Consider the following 13689-nt stretch of genomic DNA (forward strand, 5'->3'; position numbering starts at 1 on the left):
GCTGAGATTTTGCCACGTCACTTTTTCTGGAAGTGGAAGATAACTACCCTGAAAATCTTCCAGATTTTTATTACGTACATGTGCTTTTTTATTTTTGTGCTTTGTTGTACAGATGTGATGTGGCAACTTATGATTTGTTGAAAAAGTGGAAGAAAACAAACTGAACAATCTTCCACAAGATGGGTAGTCAGTCCCTTTTAAAAATTTAGATATTATTGTGGTTTAAAAACATTATTAGGTGTTTATTGGATTTTTTATTTAAAAAGGATGAAAACTGCCTTGGAAAACACTTATAACCAGCACAGAGAGAAAATAGTTCTGCAATTCGTCCGGTTTTAGAATGTGAGAAGAAACACGTAGAATCCAGTGATAATTCAACAGGCAAAAACAACACACACACACACACACACATATATATATATATATATATATCGGATTAGTCTGGCCCAAGCCTGTTAGACATCCTAGTTGTTACGTACAAACTTGGGCTTTAATGTCCGAGCCGTCAGAAGATATCAGCCCACGGCCATAGCCCAGATCTCCCGGACTGAAAAGCACGTCAGTCCAGTTCACGTTCGTTCTCGCCAACGTCGCCCCACGCAGGCACGGCAGAGGAAAACGAAACCCGTCCCCACCACTCTCCCCCCTTTGCTCCCCCCAAATCGTAAACCCTAGCCGCGCCTGAGCGTGAGGGCACCCCCGTCTCAGCCATGGGCGCCAGCCGGAAGCTGCAGGGCGAGATCGACCGCGTCCTCAAGAAGGTCCAGGAGGGCGTCGACGTCTTCGACAGCATCTGGAACAAGGTACGCCCCCAGCGCCCTCCTTCCATTCACCCTGCCCCTGCCGGAATTTTTTCTTGCGAATTTTGTAGACGGTTTTTGTTTTGGGGCAGGTCTACGACACTGAGAATGCCAACCAGAAGGAGAAGTTCGAGGCGGACCTCAAGAAGGAGATCAAGAAGCTGCAGCGGTACAGGGACCAGATCAAGACGTGGATCCAGTCCAGCGAGATCAAGGACAAGAAGGTGAGGATTACCTCGAGTCCTGCCCCTTGCCCTAGCAAGCCTCTATGTCTGCACGTGGAGGGGCATGATTGTTTGCGATGCAGTGCTGCTGCTGTTTGCTGACTTTAGGCTGTGATCAATGTGCCGTTATGCTGTCCTCTTTAGTTGAGTGCTGGGTAGAAGGGCGTCTTGAACAAGTTATGTTGTGTGGCGCAACACGGGTGGTGATCAGTGAGTAGGGACCTTCACTGGAGAATGGTTCCGTTATTGTATATCATCTAGGTGATAATTCGGGTGATACAGTGTAGGTATAACTGGTGATGCGATCAGTTTCATATGTATCCTGTCAGGGTCAGGGCTGCAGAGGGTTTTGATGTTATTATTAATACTGCTACCCATTCTTTTGCTCTTTTTTCTTTGGCGTTGCTAGCTGTTCCGTTATCTAGATTCTCCTGTAATAATGATGCTAGACGGTTCTGTTAACATGCTGAGGATGTGGATTTTGTTGTTATCACATTTTCCATCACCAAGATTGTCTGCAGTCCATGGGCTACATTGTTCCCACTAGATGCCACTTGCAATGCAAAGTTGTTGGGATGCAATATGTAATACTTTTTTGGGCAGTTTAATTTGCGAGAGTAGATGATACTTAGCAATGTGGCTTTGAGATTACTCTTCAAGTCCACTCAGTCCATTTTTTCTCTGTGCTTGGTACATATTGATATCTAATGTTTAATGCACTATGTGTATGCCTTTTATCTGTTGTATTTAGCAAGAGTAGTCCATCTGGGTAGTTTATAACAAAAAAATCTGGATGCCATATGCTCCTTCAGGCTAGGCTAGCTGGTCTATTTAGACTTTGTTTAATGAGCCACACATTGACTTCATTGCATTCTTATTGAAATACGGAAAACATACCTGTGCTTGAACTGAGTTTGCAAATAGTGGCATTTATTAAAAAAAAACATAAGAGTGATAGTGAATCATTAGTTTTTAGCGAAGTTTATAAAGTATGTAGCACTGCTGATATTAAGAACTTTGTGATTAAAGATATATTAGATGGTCTCAATTGGGAGATCCCGTCCTTTAAACTCTGGGAGTCCTGGCAAACGCAGAAACATAATTGATTTTTGTTAGTATGGAGTAAGTATTGTTGTCTACAGATTATGATACCAGGCTTCTCGTTTATATCTCTCCTTGTGATCATCAAAGACTATGGCTAGATTGAGGTGTAGTCACTTGAGATGCCATTAAGTTTGATGAAGGCACCCCCTTCACTTGGGCAGCTGTTCTTTTTTTGTACGTTTCGCTCAGCCTTCACAAATCGTCAGTAGAGTTCTGGAGTTTATAAGGTCCTTATTCCTTAAGGCTCTCTGCTAACTTTGAAGATAACAAGCTTTTAGAGTTGTTTGCTTCATGTTGTAGTTGGTAGTTGGTATTCTATTTTAACCATCCAAAATATCAATGTGAAGTATATATTACTAGTGACCCAAATAAAAATGTTACTATGTTGCTGAAGAATTGTGGTATGATTCCTGATTTTAGTATTTGACAATAGTTGTTTGCATATTTCAGTGGCTTTTCTTGGTGAAGTAATGTTTTTCTTCATGTGATATGTTATTCATTGCCAAATGCAGATAACTTTTAAGTTACATACCTTACTGTTCTGGTTTTAATTGATTGTGATATATGTTGACATAGGTTAGTGCCTCTTATGAGCAGGCTCTGATGGATGCCCGAAAGCAGATTGAACGAGAGATGGAACGATTTAAAGTTTGTGAGAAGGAAACAAAAACTAAGGCCTTCTCAAAAGAAGGGTTAGGTCAGCAACCAAAAACAGTAAGCACTTGGACTTCTTTGTTTGTGCTATCATACTTTCCTAACTTCATGTACATGTTTCGAGTTGTTTCTATAACATCCTCGTCCTAAGAATGAGGATACTGTTTCAAAATTATTTTGTGCTATTTTTCTTGTAGCCTTGTAAGAGTATGTTTCTTAGATCTTGTACGATCTGGCACATTTCTTGCCTGGAGTAGTTAAACTTGGTTAGGATAAAAGAATTGAGTCTGATCTTAGTATTCAATGTTGGCATTGAGATGCAATCGTTGACTGATGCAATTTAGACTTCCATGAATCAAGTACCAATAACTCAGGGCAGTCTAGTGTAGTACTATTTATCTTGAGTTGCTGTGGACCTCATTATCTTGCAACTTCTGTTTCATGAACTAATAATTAGTTCTTATTTGGTGCAGGATCCCAAAGAAAAGGCCAAAGCTGAAACAAGAGACTGGCTTAATAATGTGGTATGTTGGAATCCTGAATTGCTACTCTCGTGCTCTTATGCTTTCATATCTGTTGTTCTGTATACTAACCGAACCACATAGGTAAATCACAACATATGTATGCTATTTTGTTTGAGAATACCTTGGGTCTTTAATTCATTTCCGAGGACATGGTTTTTGTCCCTTTGGCCTCATGTCAATTCGATTTCCATGTATTATTTGTAGAATCAATGTAGAATAGAATCATCTTGTGATGATACAATTCAGAATGGTTGCAAGTTGTAACTAGTTTCTTTGATCTTTGATCCAATTGCTTTGAAACTATCACATGGATGTTTAGGGCGTGTTTGTATGATAGATTCAGTTCTGTTTCTATCTAGAATTGACAGAACCCATGCCAAATCAACGTAGCTGGAAATGTTTCCATGAGAATCAGAGAGAAATGTTTTGGTGTTTTGACCGACGAGGGAAATGACATCTTAGGTGTTTCGCCTAATCGCCTGGTTCTGGTTCTGATTCGATTCCAGCCAGCTAACCAACTGCTTCCACAGGAATGATTTTTATTCACCAAAGAAATGTTTCTAGAGAGAATCTGGATCCGAAATGTTTCTATGAGAATCTGGAACCATACTGAGTGGGCCGTTATATGCTATGTTGTTTGTGATTACTGAATACCTTACCTTGAGTTCTGTTCCTTCTGACACGTCGATTCTCTTGTTGTGATGGTAGACAATCCAGAATTGGTGTAACTAGTTTCTTTGATCTTATTGCTCTGAAAATATCTCTTTGGTGTTTATATGGTTCTTCTAATTTTACTACTTAGTGGTTTTGTGATTACTGATGGCTCCTGCTATGACTATTATTTGCTTTATTGTTGTAAGTGCTCACAATTATCTCTAATGTACCTCTTGGACCATGTTATTTTTTACAGGTTAGTGATTTGGAAAGCCAGATTGATTACTTTGAAGCAGAGGTTGAAGGTCTTTCAGTTAAAAAGGGAAAGCAAAGACCGCCTCGACTGGTAAGAACAGCTGTATTTATTCCATACTAATCCTACTTTTACTATTTATTTATGGAACTTATTTTTCTATAATTTGTACTGTATAAGAAGTGATTTTGCATGATTAGATACATTTAGAGAAGTCTATTACGAGACATAAAGCTCATATAAAGAAATTGGAGTCAATCTTGAGACTTTTGGATAATGATGAGTTGAGTCCTGAGCAAGTCAATGATGTTAAAGATTTCCTTGATGACTATGTTGAACGTAATCAGGTATGTCTGCCTTCATAGTTGACTCTCATACTCTCTCCATTCCTGAATTATAGGTCGTCCAAAATGATCTCTAATTTGGGACGGAGGGAGTGATATCCTATTTTGTATTGTTGAATGCTAATTGTGAATTGTGATAACGTACAGGCAAATGATCGACCTTTTATTTGTTATTTTTTGTTTTCTTCGTTCATGTTTAGGAAGACTTTGATGAATTCAGTGATGTTGAGGACCTCTATAGCACATTGCCTATGGAGAAGGTTGAAGCACTTGAAGACATGGTTTCACTTGCTCCTTCTAGTCTTGTGAAGGTAAGCTATAAATGCTGGCTAATTTGTTTTTATTCTTATGACTGTGAATGGAAACAACTAGCAGAAAATCAACAGTGTTACAGTGGCCCGGTGTGGGAGTTGGAGTCTGACAGGGGTGCGGGTGTAAGATTGCAAGATCAACAACAACAACAACAACATAGCCTTTCAGTCCCAAGCAAGTTGGGATCAGAAAATAAATATCAGGGGATTTGTTTGCATATATATTTTTGATTGTACTCCCTCCATTCCAAATTATAAGTCATCCTGGCTTTTCTAGATTAGACAGCATAAATCTAGGTGCATGGCAAAAGCTGTGTCTAGAAAAGCCATAAAAACATATAATTTGGAGTGAAGGGAGTATATTAGTTATTTATGATAGATAAATAATCCTTGTGTCAGTCTTTTGCTTAGCTATTAGTGTCATATAAAAATTAACAGTTTTTATATGGCTGCTACAAACATCGTTATCAATAGCAGAGGTCCTTTTTTATGTACATTTAGTCTGTTTTTTTTAGGCAGTTCCTCTGCCTTATATATTTACATTTTGTTTTGCTTCCCCCCCTCTCATGTAGTTATATATTTTCAGCCTTGTTTCATAATTGGCAGGGTGTTGCTTCTGTTTCGACCACTGCAGTTTTGAGCACAAAGAGTTCAGTTGCAACTTCACCTACTCAGGTTCATGCTGTTATTATTTATTTTGATGGTTTGTGGTACAGATGAAATGTAAGATAATATTTTTATATTAATATGCATTTGATTTCTCATATTTGATAAATAAATGCCAGATTTGCTTCTGTAAATTTGAAAGTGCTAGTACTGAATCTGTTGATATGTGTCCATTCCCATCAGTGTCACCACTTGAATTTCTGTTGGTTTTGCTACAATATTGGTGCAATAAGAACATATCCAACAACAAATTAGAGAACTGTGTTTTCAGGTCAATCCTCATGTCATTTTGATTATTAACTGTCTGTTGTCTTACCAACTGTTTCATCTTTTTTTTTTCAGCCTACAGTATCAGCAACTCCTTCACAAAGTACATCACAAGATCAAACAGAGGAGACAGCTTCACAAGAAAGCAATCCTGAATCTGCGCCACAAACACCACCTCCAAAAGGTGGAAATCCTGGACCTTCAGTACCGGCTGTGCCCATTGCTGTCAGTACTGGTAGTGCAGCTGTTTCTGTACCTGCAGAAACAATTAGTTCCCCTGTGCGACCAACTGTTCCCACCACAGCGGTTGCAATACTTTCTTCTGCTATTCCACGAAGTGCTCCTGAGAATACGCCTGCTGTTACCTCAATTCCTGCAAACTTATCTATCACCTTGAAGGATGATGAAAGCATGAGTTTTCCTCCACGACGACCATCTCCTGCTATTACTGAAATTGGAATTGGCAGGGGCATAGCTCGAGGAATAACTAGTAGTCAGGCATTAGGTACAGCTCCCATAACTATTGGTTCAGTCCCAGGAAATGGATCGGTTAGTGCACTTCCTGCAATAAATGACTTGTCCAAAAGAAATATATTGAACACTGACGAGAAGATTAACAGTGGTGGTCTTTCTCAGCAGTTGGTTACGCCTCTTGGCAGTAAAGTTCAACCCCAGCAGGTTCCCAGGACTAATGATGCAGTTAGCTCTGATTCTGCTAACCCAAATGAAAACCCTATTCTTGGTGGAAGAGTATTTTCTCCTCCAGTTGTTTCTGGGGTTCAATGGAGACCTCAAGCCGCTGCTACATTTCAAAATCAAAGTGAAACTGTATGTACCACTTCTGTTAATTTTATTTTTATTGTATACTCCCTCCGTTCTAAATTATAAGACGTTTTGGCTTTTCTAGATACATTTCTTTTACTATGTATCTAGACATAGTGCATATCTAAGTGCATAGCAAAAGCAATGTATCTACAAAAGCCAAAACGTCTTATAATTTGGAACGGAGGGAGTAGTGCAATTGCCCTTGGTCACTTGATCAGATTTCTTAATAGCAACTGCTCCATCCAGCCAACTTTAAGTGATGTTCTGGAATATTTCTCCCTTGGTTTAAATTATAGGGTGTATTAGGAGGAATGGGAACAAGAACTAATGGTGTGAAATCAAGTGAATGAGAGAAGAAGAATTACCAAGCTACCCCTTTTCAAGTATACTGGAGACATAAGAGAGAATAGTTAGTGAGTGCATGCAGGTTTTTGTGAAAAATGGAAGCAATCATGATAAAACATCAATAAATCTCATGTACACCTTAATATTTAGCCAATATAAAAAGAAAGGACAGTATCAATTTAGTTTTCAAGTCAATTTTATCCAAAACCTTTTTTTACTGGAGAGAGTTGTTCAAATCATGTGTAAGGTTATTCTGAGTTTGTTCTTGGTTTTGTTTGTGAATTGTTAATGTTTTTTTTCCTGTTCAATGCCTCTGTTTGTATGCATCCAAATAACTGATGCTTTTGTACTGAAAGAACTTTTTATTTTGAACTTTGATTTGATAATTCCTCATTAGGCTCACCAATACTTGTTTGCCTATATGACATTTTCTCTCTCTGTATTTCCAGAGTCAATTTCGTGGAAGGCCTGAGATATCTGCTGATCACAGGGAGAAGTACATACAAAGACTGCAGCAAGTACAGCAGCAAGGTGGCAGCCTTCTGAATGTTTCTCATATAACTGGCATAAATCAGAAGCAATTTCCAACACAGCAGCCAAATCCCATTCTACAACAGGTTCTACTGCTGCTACTACAATATTAAAATTTGCAGCAAATACAACTTGGCTGAGCACATCCATATTCTACTTCTCTGTTTTGTTTCTTGATGTTTATTCTCTGTCACTGTTGTACCTTTTAGGCTTCTATATCTTAAGGCCGCATTTGGAATGGAGGAAAATGAAGGATTGAATTTCTATAGTAAAAGGAATGTATCTAGAAAAGCCAAAACATCTTATAATTTGGAACGGAGGGAGTACTGTTTGTTTCATAAGACTACACTCCTGTTGTCATTTCATGTTGCAGAACTTTTCTCCTAGCAATTTGTATAACGAACTACACAATTTTTTAATCATTCTATATTGCAAACTCCACTTAAAGTGTAGGTTTGTGAAATGGGATGATAATATAAGTATAGTTTTGGATATAAATTCTTTAAAAGGTATAATTTTGATATAAAATGACTATGAAAGTAGTTTAGATAACTGAAATATAGTTGTGATACAGAAGGCTAAAAAGGTGTAGTTCTGTGAAATAAGTTTCCAAATGTGTATGTGGTAGTTTTCGGCTTTTCGCCTTTGTAGAATAATTTTGTAAAAAATACTCGTTTTTTCCGCCAAGTGTCTTTATTTCTTTTTCTTGCTTCTACTTATAACCTGCTTTTTTCACACTGATCAGTTTATTTGTGCAGTTCAATTCACAGAGTTCCTCTATATCTTCCCAAGTGAATCTTGGGCTTGGAGTTCAAGGATCAGGTATTACCTCATCTACAACGTCAGAATTCATAAGCGCCCAGTTCTGCAGAAGAACACCGGATTTTTTTTTACTTTCAGTTTGGCAAAAAAAATGCGAAGGGCGGGCCTGGTGCAAGCGGTAGAGTCTTACCGCCTGTGACCGGAAGGTCCCGGGTTCGAGTCGCGGTCTCCTCGCATTGCACAAGCGAGGGTAAGGCTTGCCACTGACACCCTTCCTCAGACCCCGCACAGAGCGGGAGCTCTCTGCACTGGGTACGCCCTTTTTTTTGGCAAAGAAAATGCAATGTTTGAAGTATTTTATCATTTGTAGTTGTCTGTCGTGCATTGAGAATTTACCCATCTGTGCAGATGCTGGGCATATAAAAAGTGAAGAACAACAACAAATTTTGGCTGAAGATGTTGGTGTGGAATCTTCCGCAACAACGGGAGCAAATAAACAAACAAGTGAAGATGACACAAAGATTCCATATTCGGTATATCAAGCTTTTGCACATGTCCTCGAACCTTCTTTTTTTTGTTGGCAAATGTCTGATCATGAAATCAGTTTTGGCTGTGTTCAGTTTGTTTCTTCCAACTGCATTAGATGTTCGAGTTTAACTAATTAGAAAACTAATATGGAAAGCTGAAGTTACCAAGTAGTTATAAAATCAGTTCAGTTGTTACTTTGTTATAGGAATTCTACTCGAAGTCTCGAACTTCTTTTGAAAGTTGGGTGGGTGGGTGGGTGGGTGGGGTGTAATTAAAGTTAGATTTTGCAATGGCTTGACTTATCCTTAAAATCGGCAAAAGCTTTTCGGTACAGTCAATAATGCTTATAAATGTGTATATTATTGAAAGGGAAATGTCTGAGGAACTATAAATACATAGTCCATCAAGGAACTTGCTCATGGGGTTTTTCTTGAAAGATAAATATATACATGATATATATTTATACAGATGTTATGGTCCTTGCAAAACCATCAGTGGAAAGTTGGTGAAGTATTTATGTCCCAGAAAACTAATGTGTGGTTGCTAACATGTTATTGCATTAGTTTGCCTTTTGCATATCTTTCTCGCTCTACAAGGTCTCAAGCTTCTTATTCTTAATTATCATTGAACTATATGATGACTGTTATCCATATGGTCCAAACAAACTGCTTGGACTCACCATCCCATACTCTTAAGTGAAAAGTCCAACCGATCTGAACATAGTAAATATCTTTCTGTCCTCTAGACACATGGAATTTATCCTGCTTTTCTCTGTGCTTAGCTTCCTGTTACATTCTCAAGACTATTTTCTGGTTTGGTTTCACAGAATCCTTCAGCACCTGCAGCAGAAAGCACTCAGCTGCCTAGGGATACTGATCTATCACCTGGGCAGCCTTTGCAACCTGGAATGTCATCATCTGGTGTTGGTGTTATCGGCCGAAGAAGTGTATCTGATCTTGGTGCAATCGGAGATAACCTTACCGTAACTTCTGCTAGTTCAGGTCATGATCAGCTTTATAATCTGCAAATGCTCGAAGCTGCATTCCACAGGCTTCCACAACCCAAGGACTCCGAGCGTGCTAAAACTTACATTCCGGTATGGGTTTTTGAAGGACATGGGTACCTGCTACAAAGTTTCTAGGGCATTGTTCTTACTTTCTTACCCACTCATTTTCAGCGGCACCCTGCAGTTACCCCTGCTAGTTACCCCCAAATTCAGGCACCAATTGTATCACATCCTACCTTTTGGGAAAGAATCGGTAGCGACACATTAGCTACTGACATGCTGTTCTTTGCGTTCTACTACCAACAGGTCAATTTTCCCTACTCTTTCCAAATTATATTTGTTTCCTGCCACTACCAGCGAATTTTCATCAGTTCTTAGTTTTTCCTCCTAATAATTTTCTTCTGTTGCAGAACACATACCAACAATACTTGGCTGCTAGAGAACTGAAGAAGCAATCATGGAGATTTCACCGGAGATACAATACCTGGTTCCAGCGGCATGTGGAGCCACAGGTCACGACTGATGAGTATGAGCGGGGATCGTATGTATACTTTGATTTCCATGTCACCGAGGATGGCTCAGGATGGTATGTGGGCCTTGCCTTCGAGCAATGTTACTGTAATGCATTCTGTGTTTACTTTTTTGTCCTGTTCTTTTGTGCATCGTGGGGTGGTGGTACACTCTTGTGCTGGTGATAGCTAACCTGTTGCTAACACTGCTTGCAGGTGCCAAAGAATCAAGAATGACTTCACATTTGAGTACAACTACCTGGAGGATGAGCTATCAGTGCAAACAAACTAGAGTGCCATTGCAGTAGGTCTAATCAAACCATTGTGTCCAATGTGAATTTTGTAGTTTTCATAAGGTGACTGACTGTTATATTCTTGACTCTTGAAAAATTCTCCAGCTGTAAACTAATAATGGGGTGAAGTTGGAGTTGCCCTGTGCATTCCTTGTAGGTTCAGATGCACCGACCATGCTGAAATTAGAATCGTCTTATGCCGGCCTATCAAACTGTTTGGCTCAGTTGGACATGCAGATCAAACTGTTTTTTCAGTGCACCCATTACACTGTCTGATCTGCATGCACGATAGTGTAATGGGTGCCTGAAAAAAGAGTGGTTTCGTTCCGTCTCATATACGAGACACTACGACCCTCTCATCATCACAGGAAAATGATGTCACAAATTGGTGGCAAAATGTGTGTGCATCGCAACTCTTGCTATACAGTATGTGCTTGAATTGGTACGTGTGCGCATTGTTGCTTCAATAAAATTCAGAGTTGTGATGCGGATGGTCTTTTCGATAAACATGTAGAAAATGCAGGTAGAACTATGTTTTTCAAACGTTAGGCCTTTGGGGCCAATCTGCAGGTAGAACGATGGGTCGTTTCGATAAACCAGAGTAGAACCTGCAGGTAGGACTAGTATAGCCCGGATCAATCCAGACATGACGACCGCATTATATTTGGGATTTTGAGCTGCGTGCTAATTTGATTTTGTTACAATGTTGTTGCAGTACTTGCGAGCCGTTGAGAAAGGTTGAGATAGATGCATAACGTATGCATGTTATGTTGTCAATCGTCTGGCACTGGCACGCACGGCGCGTGCGTTCACTGTTGAGGCCGTACGGCCCTGTCATGGGCTTAATTAGCCTGCAAATATCATTTGAGTCCGTCCTAGTGTGTGTGTGTGTGTGTGTATATATATATATATATATAGGGAGAGGCTATTCAGCAGCCGGCTACAAAATAAGTTATTCTGTAGCCACCTCTATTTACCATAATTTTATATACTAATTTACCATAATGTCAATGCATATTTACGATAGTTGGGTTACTATAACACATGGGAATATTTACCATAACGTTATAGTAAACCACTTAGTAAGGAGTTACTATAATCTCGTAAATTAATATAGTAATTATCGTAACTCAAAGTGGCTACAGAATAAGTTATTCTATGGCCAGCTACAGAACAGTAGTTTTATATATATATATATATATATATATATATATATATATATATATATATATATATATATATATATATAGGACGACTAGAACCGTGTGCATGTACACAAGGAACAAAATTAACGGCATGCACAGCCTGCAAATCGATCTGAGGGATCATATCGACCGTCGAAGCAGTGGATTACGAGGCGAGCATGCAGCAAGAGCTGTTAAGTTGCAGGCCGCGGCACATGAACCGGGAGGGGAGAGTAGTGTTGTGTTTCAGTGCTCGCGTGTACGTACGTGTCAGCGTTATGTTTACGTTACGCCAGCTCGCCATCATGCATGCATGCAGCGCGACAGCTTGCTGCGTGCGTGCGTGCGTCTCCGAGACTCTCCAGTCTCCACGGCTAGCTGCTAGCCTTTTTACTTGCTCTGATGACCCTGATCCACGTCAAAATAATGATCATCACGTACGGGCACGCACGGCACTGATCCACTGTTTTAGCAGATAGCACAGGTCACCAATGGTGTCATGAAAGGGTCCAAATTAAGAATAAACCTGTGTCCTGTTCGCTTGACTGATAAGTTATGGTTGAAAGTACTATTAACTTATTTATTTTAAGAGAAAAATTATATTCGTTAGCTGAAAAAATACGACTTATAAGCCAAACGAACATTACGCTGATTAAGGCGCTGGGCTGAACATATAAGGCATGAGGCCATGCTACAGTGGGCGGTGGGCAGTGGTAGCTAGCCGCCACCGACCACACTGCGAGCTTGCCGGCCGCGGCCGGTGAAACGGGCGGGGTGGATGGAGGCTGTGCGCCGCGAATGAATTTATTTATTATTACTCCGCCGAGAGAGTATCATGGACACCTCCGCGGCTCCGCGTGTAGCAATGCGACCGTTTGGTGATCGGCGGCCACGCACGCTCACGCTATTAAGGGACACGGACAGGCACCGCATGCACCCTGCGTAAGTGGCTCCATAGACCATATCACGCTCTCACCGCAAAGCAAAAGCTACTGCGCGCTCGCTCTACTTGGACAAACCTTGCCTAGTTGCCTTGCTTGCTAGGCGCGTTTTCACACCGATCGCCTAGTTGTGGCCTGCTGTTCATCTTTAGTTTGTTCATTTCCGTTCCATTTTTATACTTTCAAATCCGGATGTTAGTTCAGCTGAACGGGTTTTAGATGGACCTAATAATGACCCCGACAAACTAAACTTTTCGTGTCATGACTCCCAGTTTTTGGTGGGAAGTACAAATTAAAGGGTTACAATAATGAATATATAAACAAATATGGAGTTAACCAATCAAAAGCATCAATCTCTAAGTATATTATTTAGAGTAGACATATTCATATTCCTACAAACTTGCTAAATACACAAATCTCCAACTACTCATAGACACAAACTAGCAGTGGCGTATTGTCACTGTCGATTCTAAACCGGCGGTGACAATACCGGCGATGATATGTATTTGCAGTGATGAAGAATGGGGAAATCATAATATCAAATTACTCACAAGTTGAGGTTTCACAAACCAAACAACGTCCAAATTATCCTATGACGAAAACAATCAAAGCAAATCCCAAAAAGTTCTTGACGGCGACTTCTAGCTATAAAACATATATGACATAGTTTTGACAAATCTAGGACACAACACATTGTCTTTGAGAACATATATACAAAATTCTACGGTGAATGTTGAATTAGGACTAGAACCAAATTAAAGCTATCGTATGCTTAATTAGTTTTCGAACGTATTAAAGATCATCTCAATTACTAGACTCCATATGAATAGGTTCCATTTTAGTGCGGTGTTGAATCCGAACTGAGCACTGACTCTGACTTGAAGTTGACTTAAACTAGACCCAACTTGGATGATTCATAGCTGTTTATTCCCACATTCTTAGGCATCAAAATATCACAATTATT

The 13689-nt window shown here is 39.8% G+C and overlaps 1 protein-coding gene across 5 annotated transcripts; it reads left to right on the top strand.

The window, feature by feature from the left end:
• The first annotated feature begins 563 nt into the window (after positions 1–563).
• LOC136457295 (uncharacterized) lies at positions 564–10812 on the top strand. Of its 5 annotated transcripts, none has more exons than XM_066459314.1 (17): positions 564–803; positions 893–1024; positions 2705–2842; positions 3256–3306; positions 4217–4306; positions 4414–4560; positions 4758–4868; positions 5475–5543; positions 5877–6350; positions 6438–6629; positions 7421–7588; positions 8261–8324; positions 8673–8797; positions 9619–9888; positions 9970–10104; positions 10209–10384; positions 10524–10812. In XM_066459314.1, the coding sequence occupies exons 1-17, from the start codon at positions 711–713 to the stop codon at positions 10597–10599; spliced, it is 2511 nt and encodes an 836-aa protein (XP_066315411.1). In that variant the 5' UTR covers positions 564–710; the 3' UTR covers positions 10600–10812. The 5 variants fall into 5 exon arrangements, with proteins under 5 accessions (XP_066315411.1, XP_066316010.1, XP_066313732.1 ...); XM_066459913.1 differs by having other exon boundaries at positions 6441–6629; XM_066457635.1 differs by having other exon boundaries at positions 5877–6629.
• The last annotated feature ends 2877 nt before the right edge of the window (positions 10813–13689 follow it).

Source organism: Miscanthus floridulus, chromosome 1 (assembly GCF_019320115.1).
Source record: "Miscanthus floridulus cultivar M001 chromosome 1, ASM1932011v1, whole genome shotgun sequence".
NCBI lineage: Eukaryota > Viridiplantae > Streptophyta > Magnoliopsida > Poales > Poaceae > Miscanthus > Miscanthus floridulus.

Excerpts from the sequence above, each read along its gene's own strand:
- LOC136457295 (XM_066457635.1), top strand. The coding sequence starts at position 711 with ATGGGCGCCAGCCGGAAGCTGCAGGGCGAGATCGACCGCGTCCTCAAG. Across the intron at positions 4,561-4,757 it reads ACTATGTTGAACGTAATCAG|GAAGACTTTGATGAATTCAG; the intron begins GTATGTCTGCCT and ends GTTCATGTTTAG. Across the intron at positions 4,869-5,474 it reads CTCCTTCTAGTCTTGTGAAG|GGTGTTGCTTCTGTTTCGAC; the intron begins GTAAGCTATAAA and ends CATAATTGGCAG.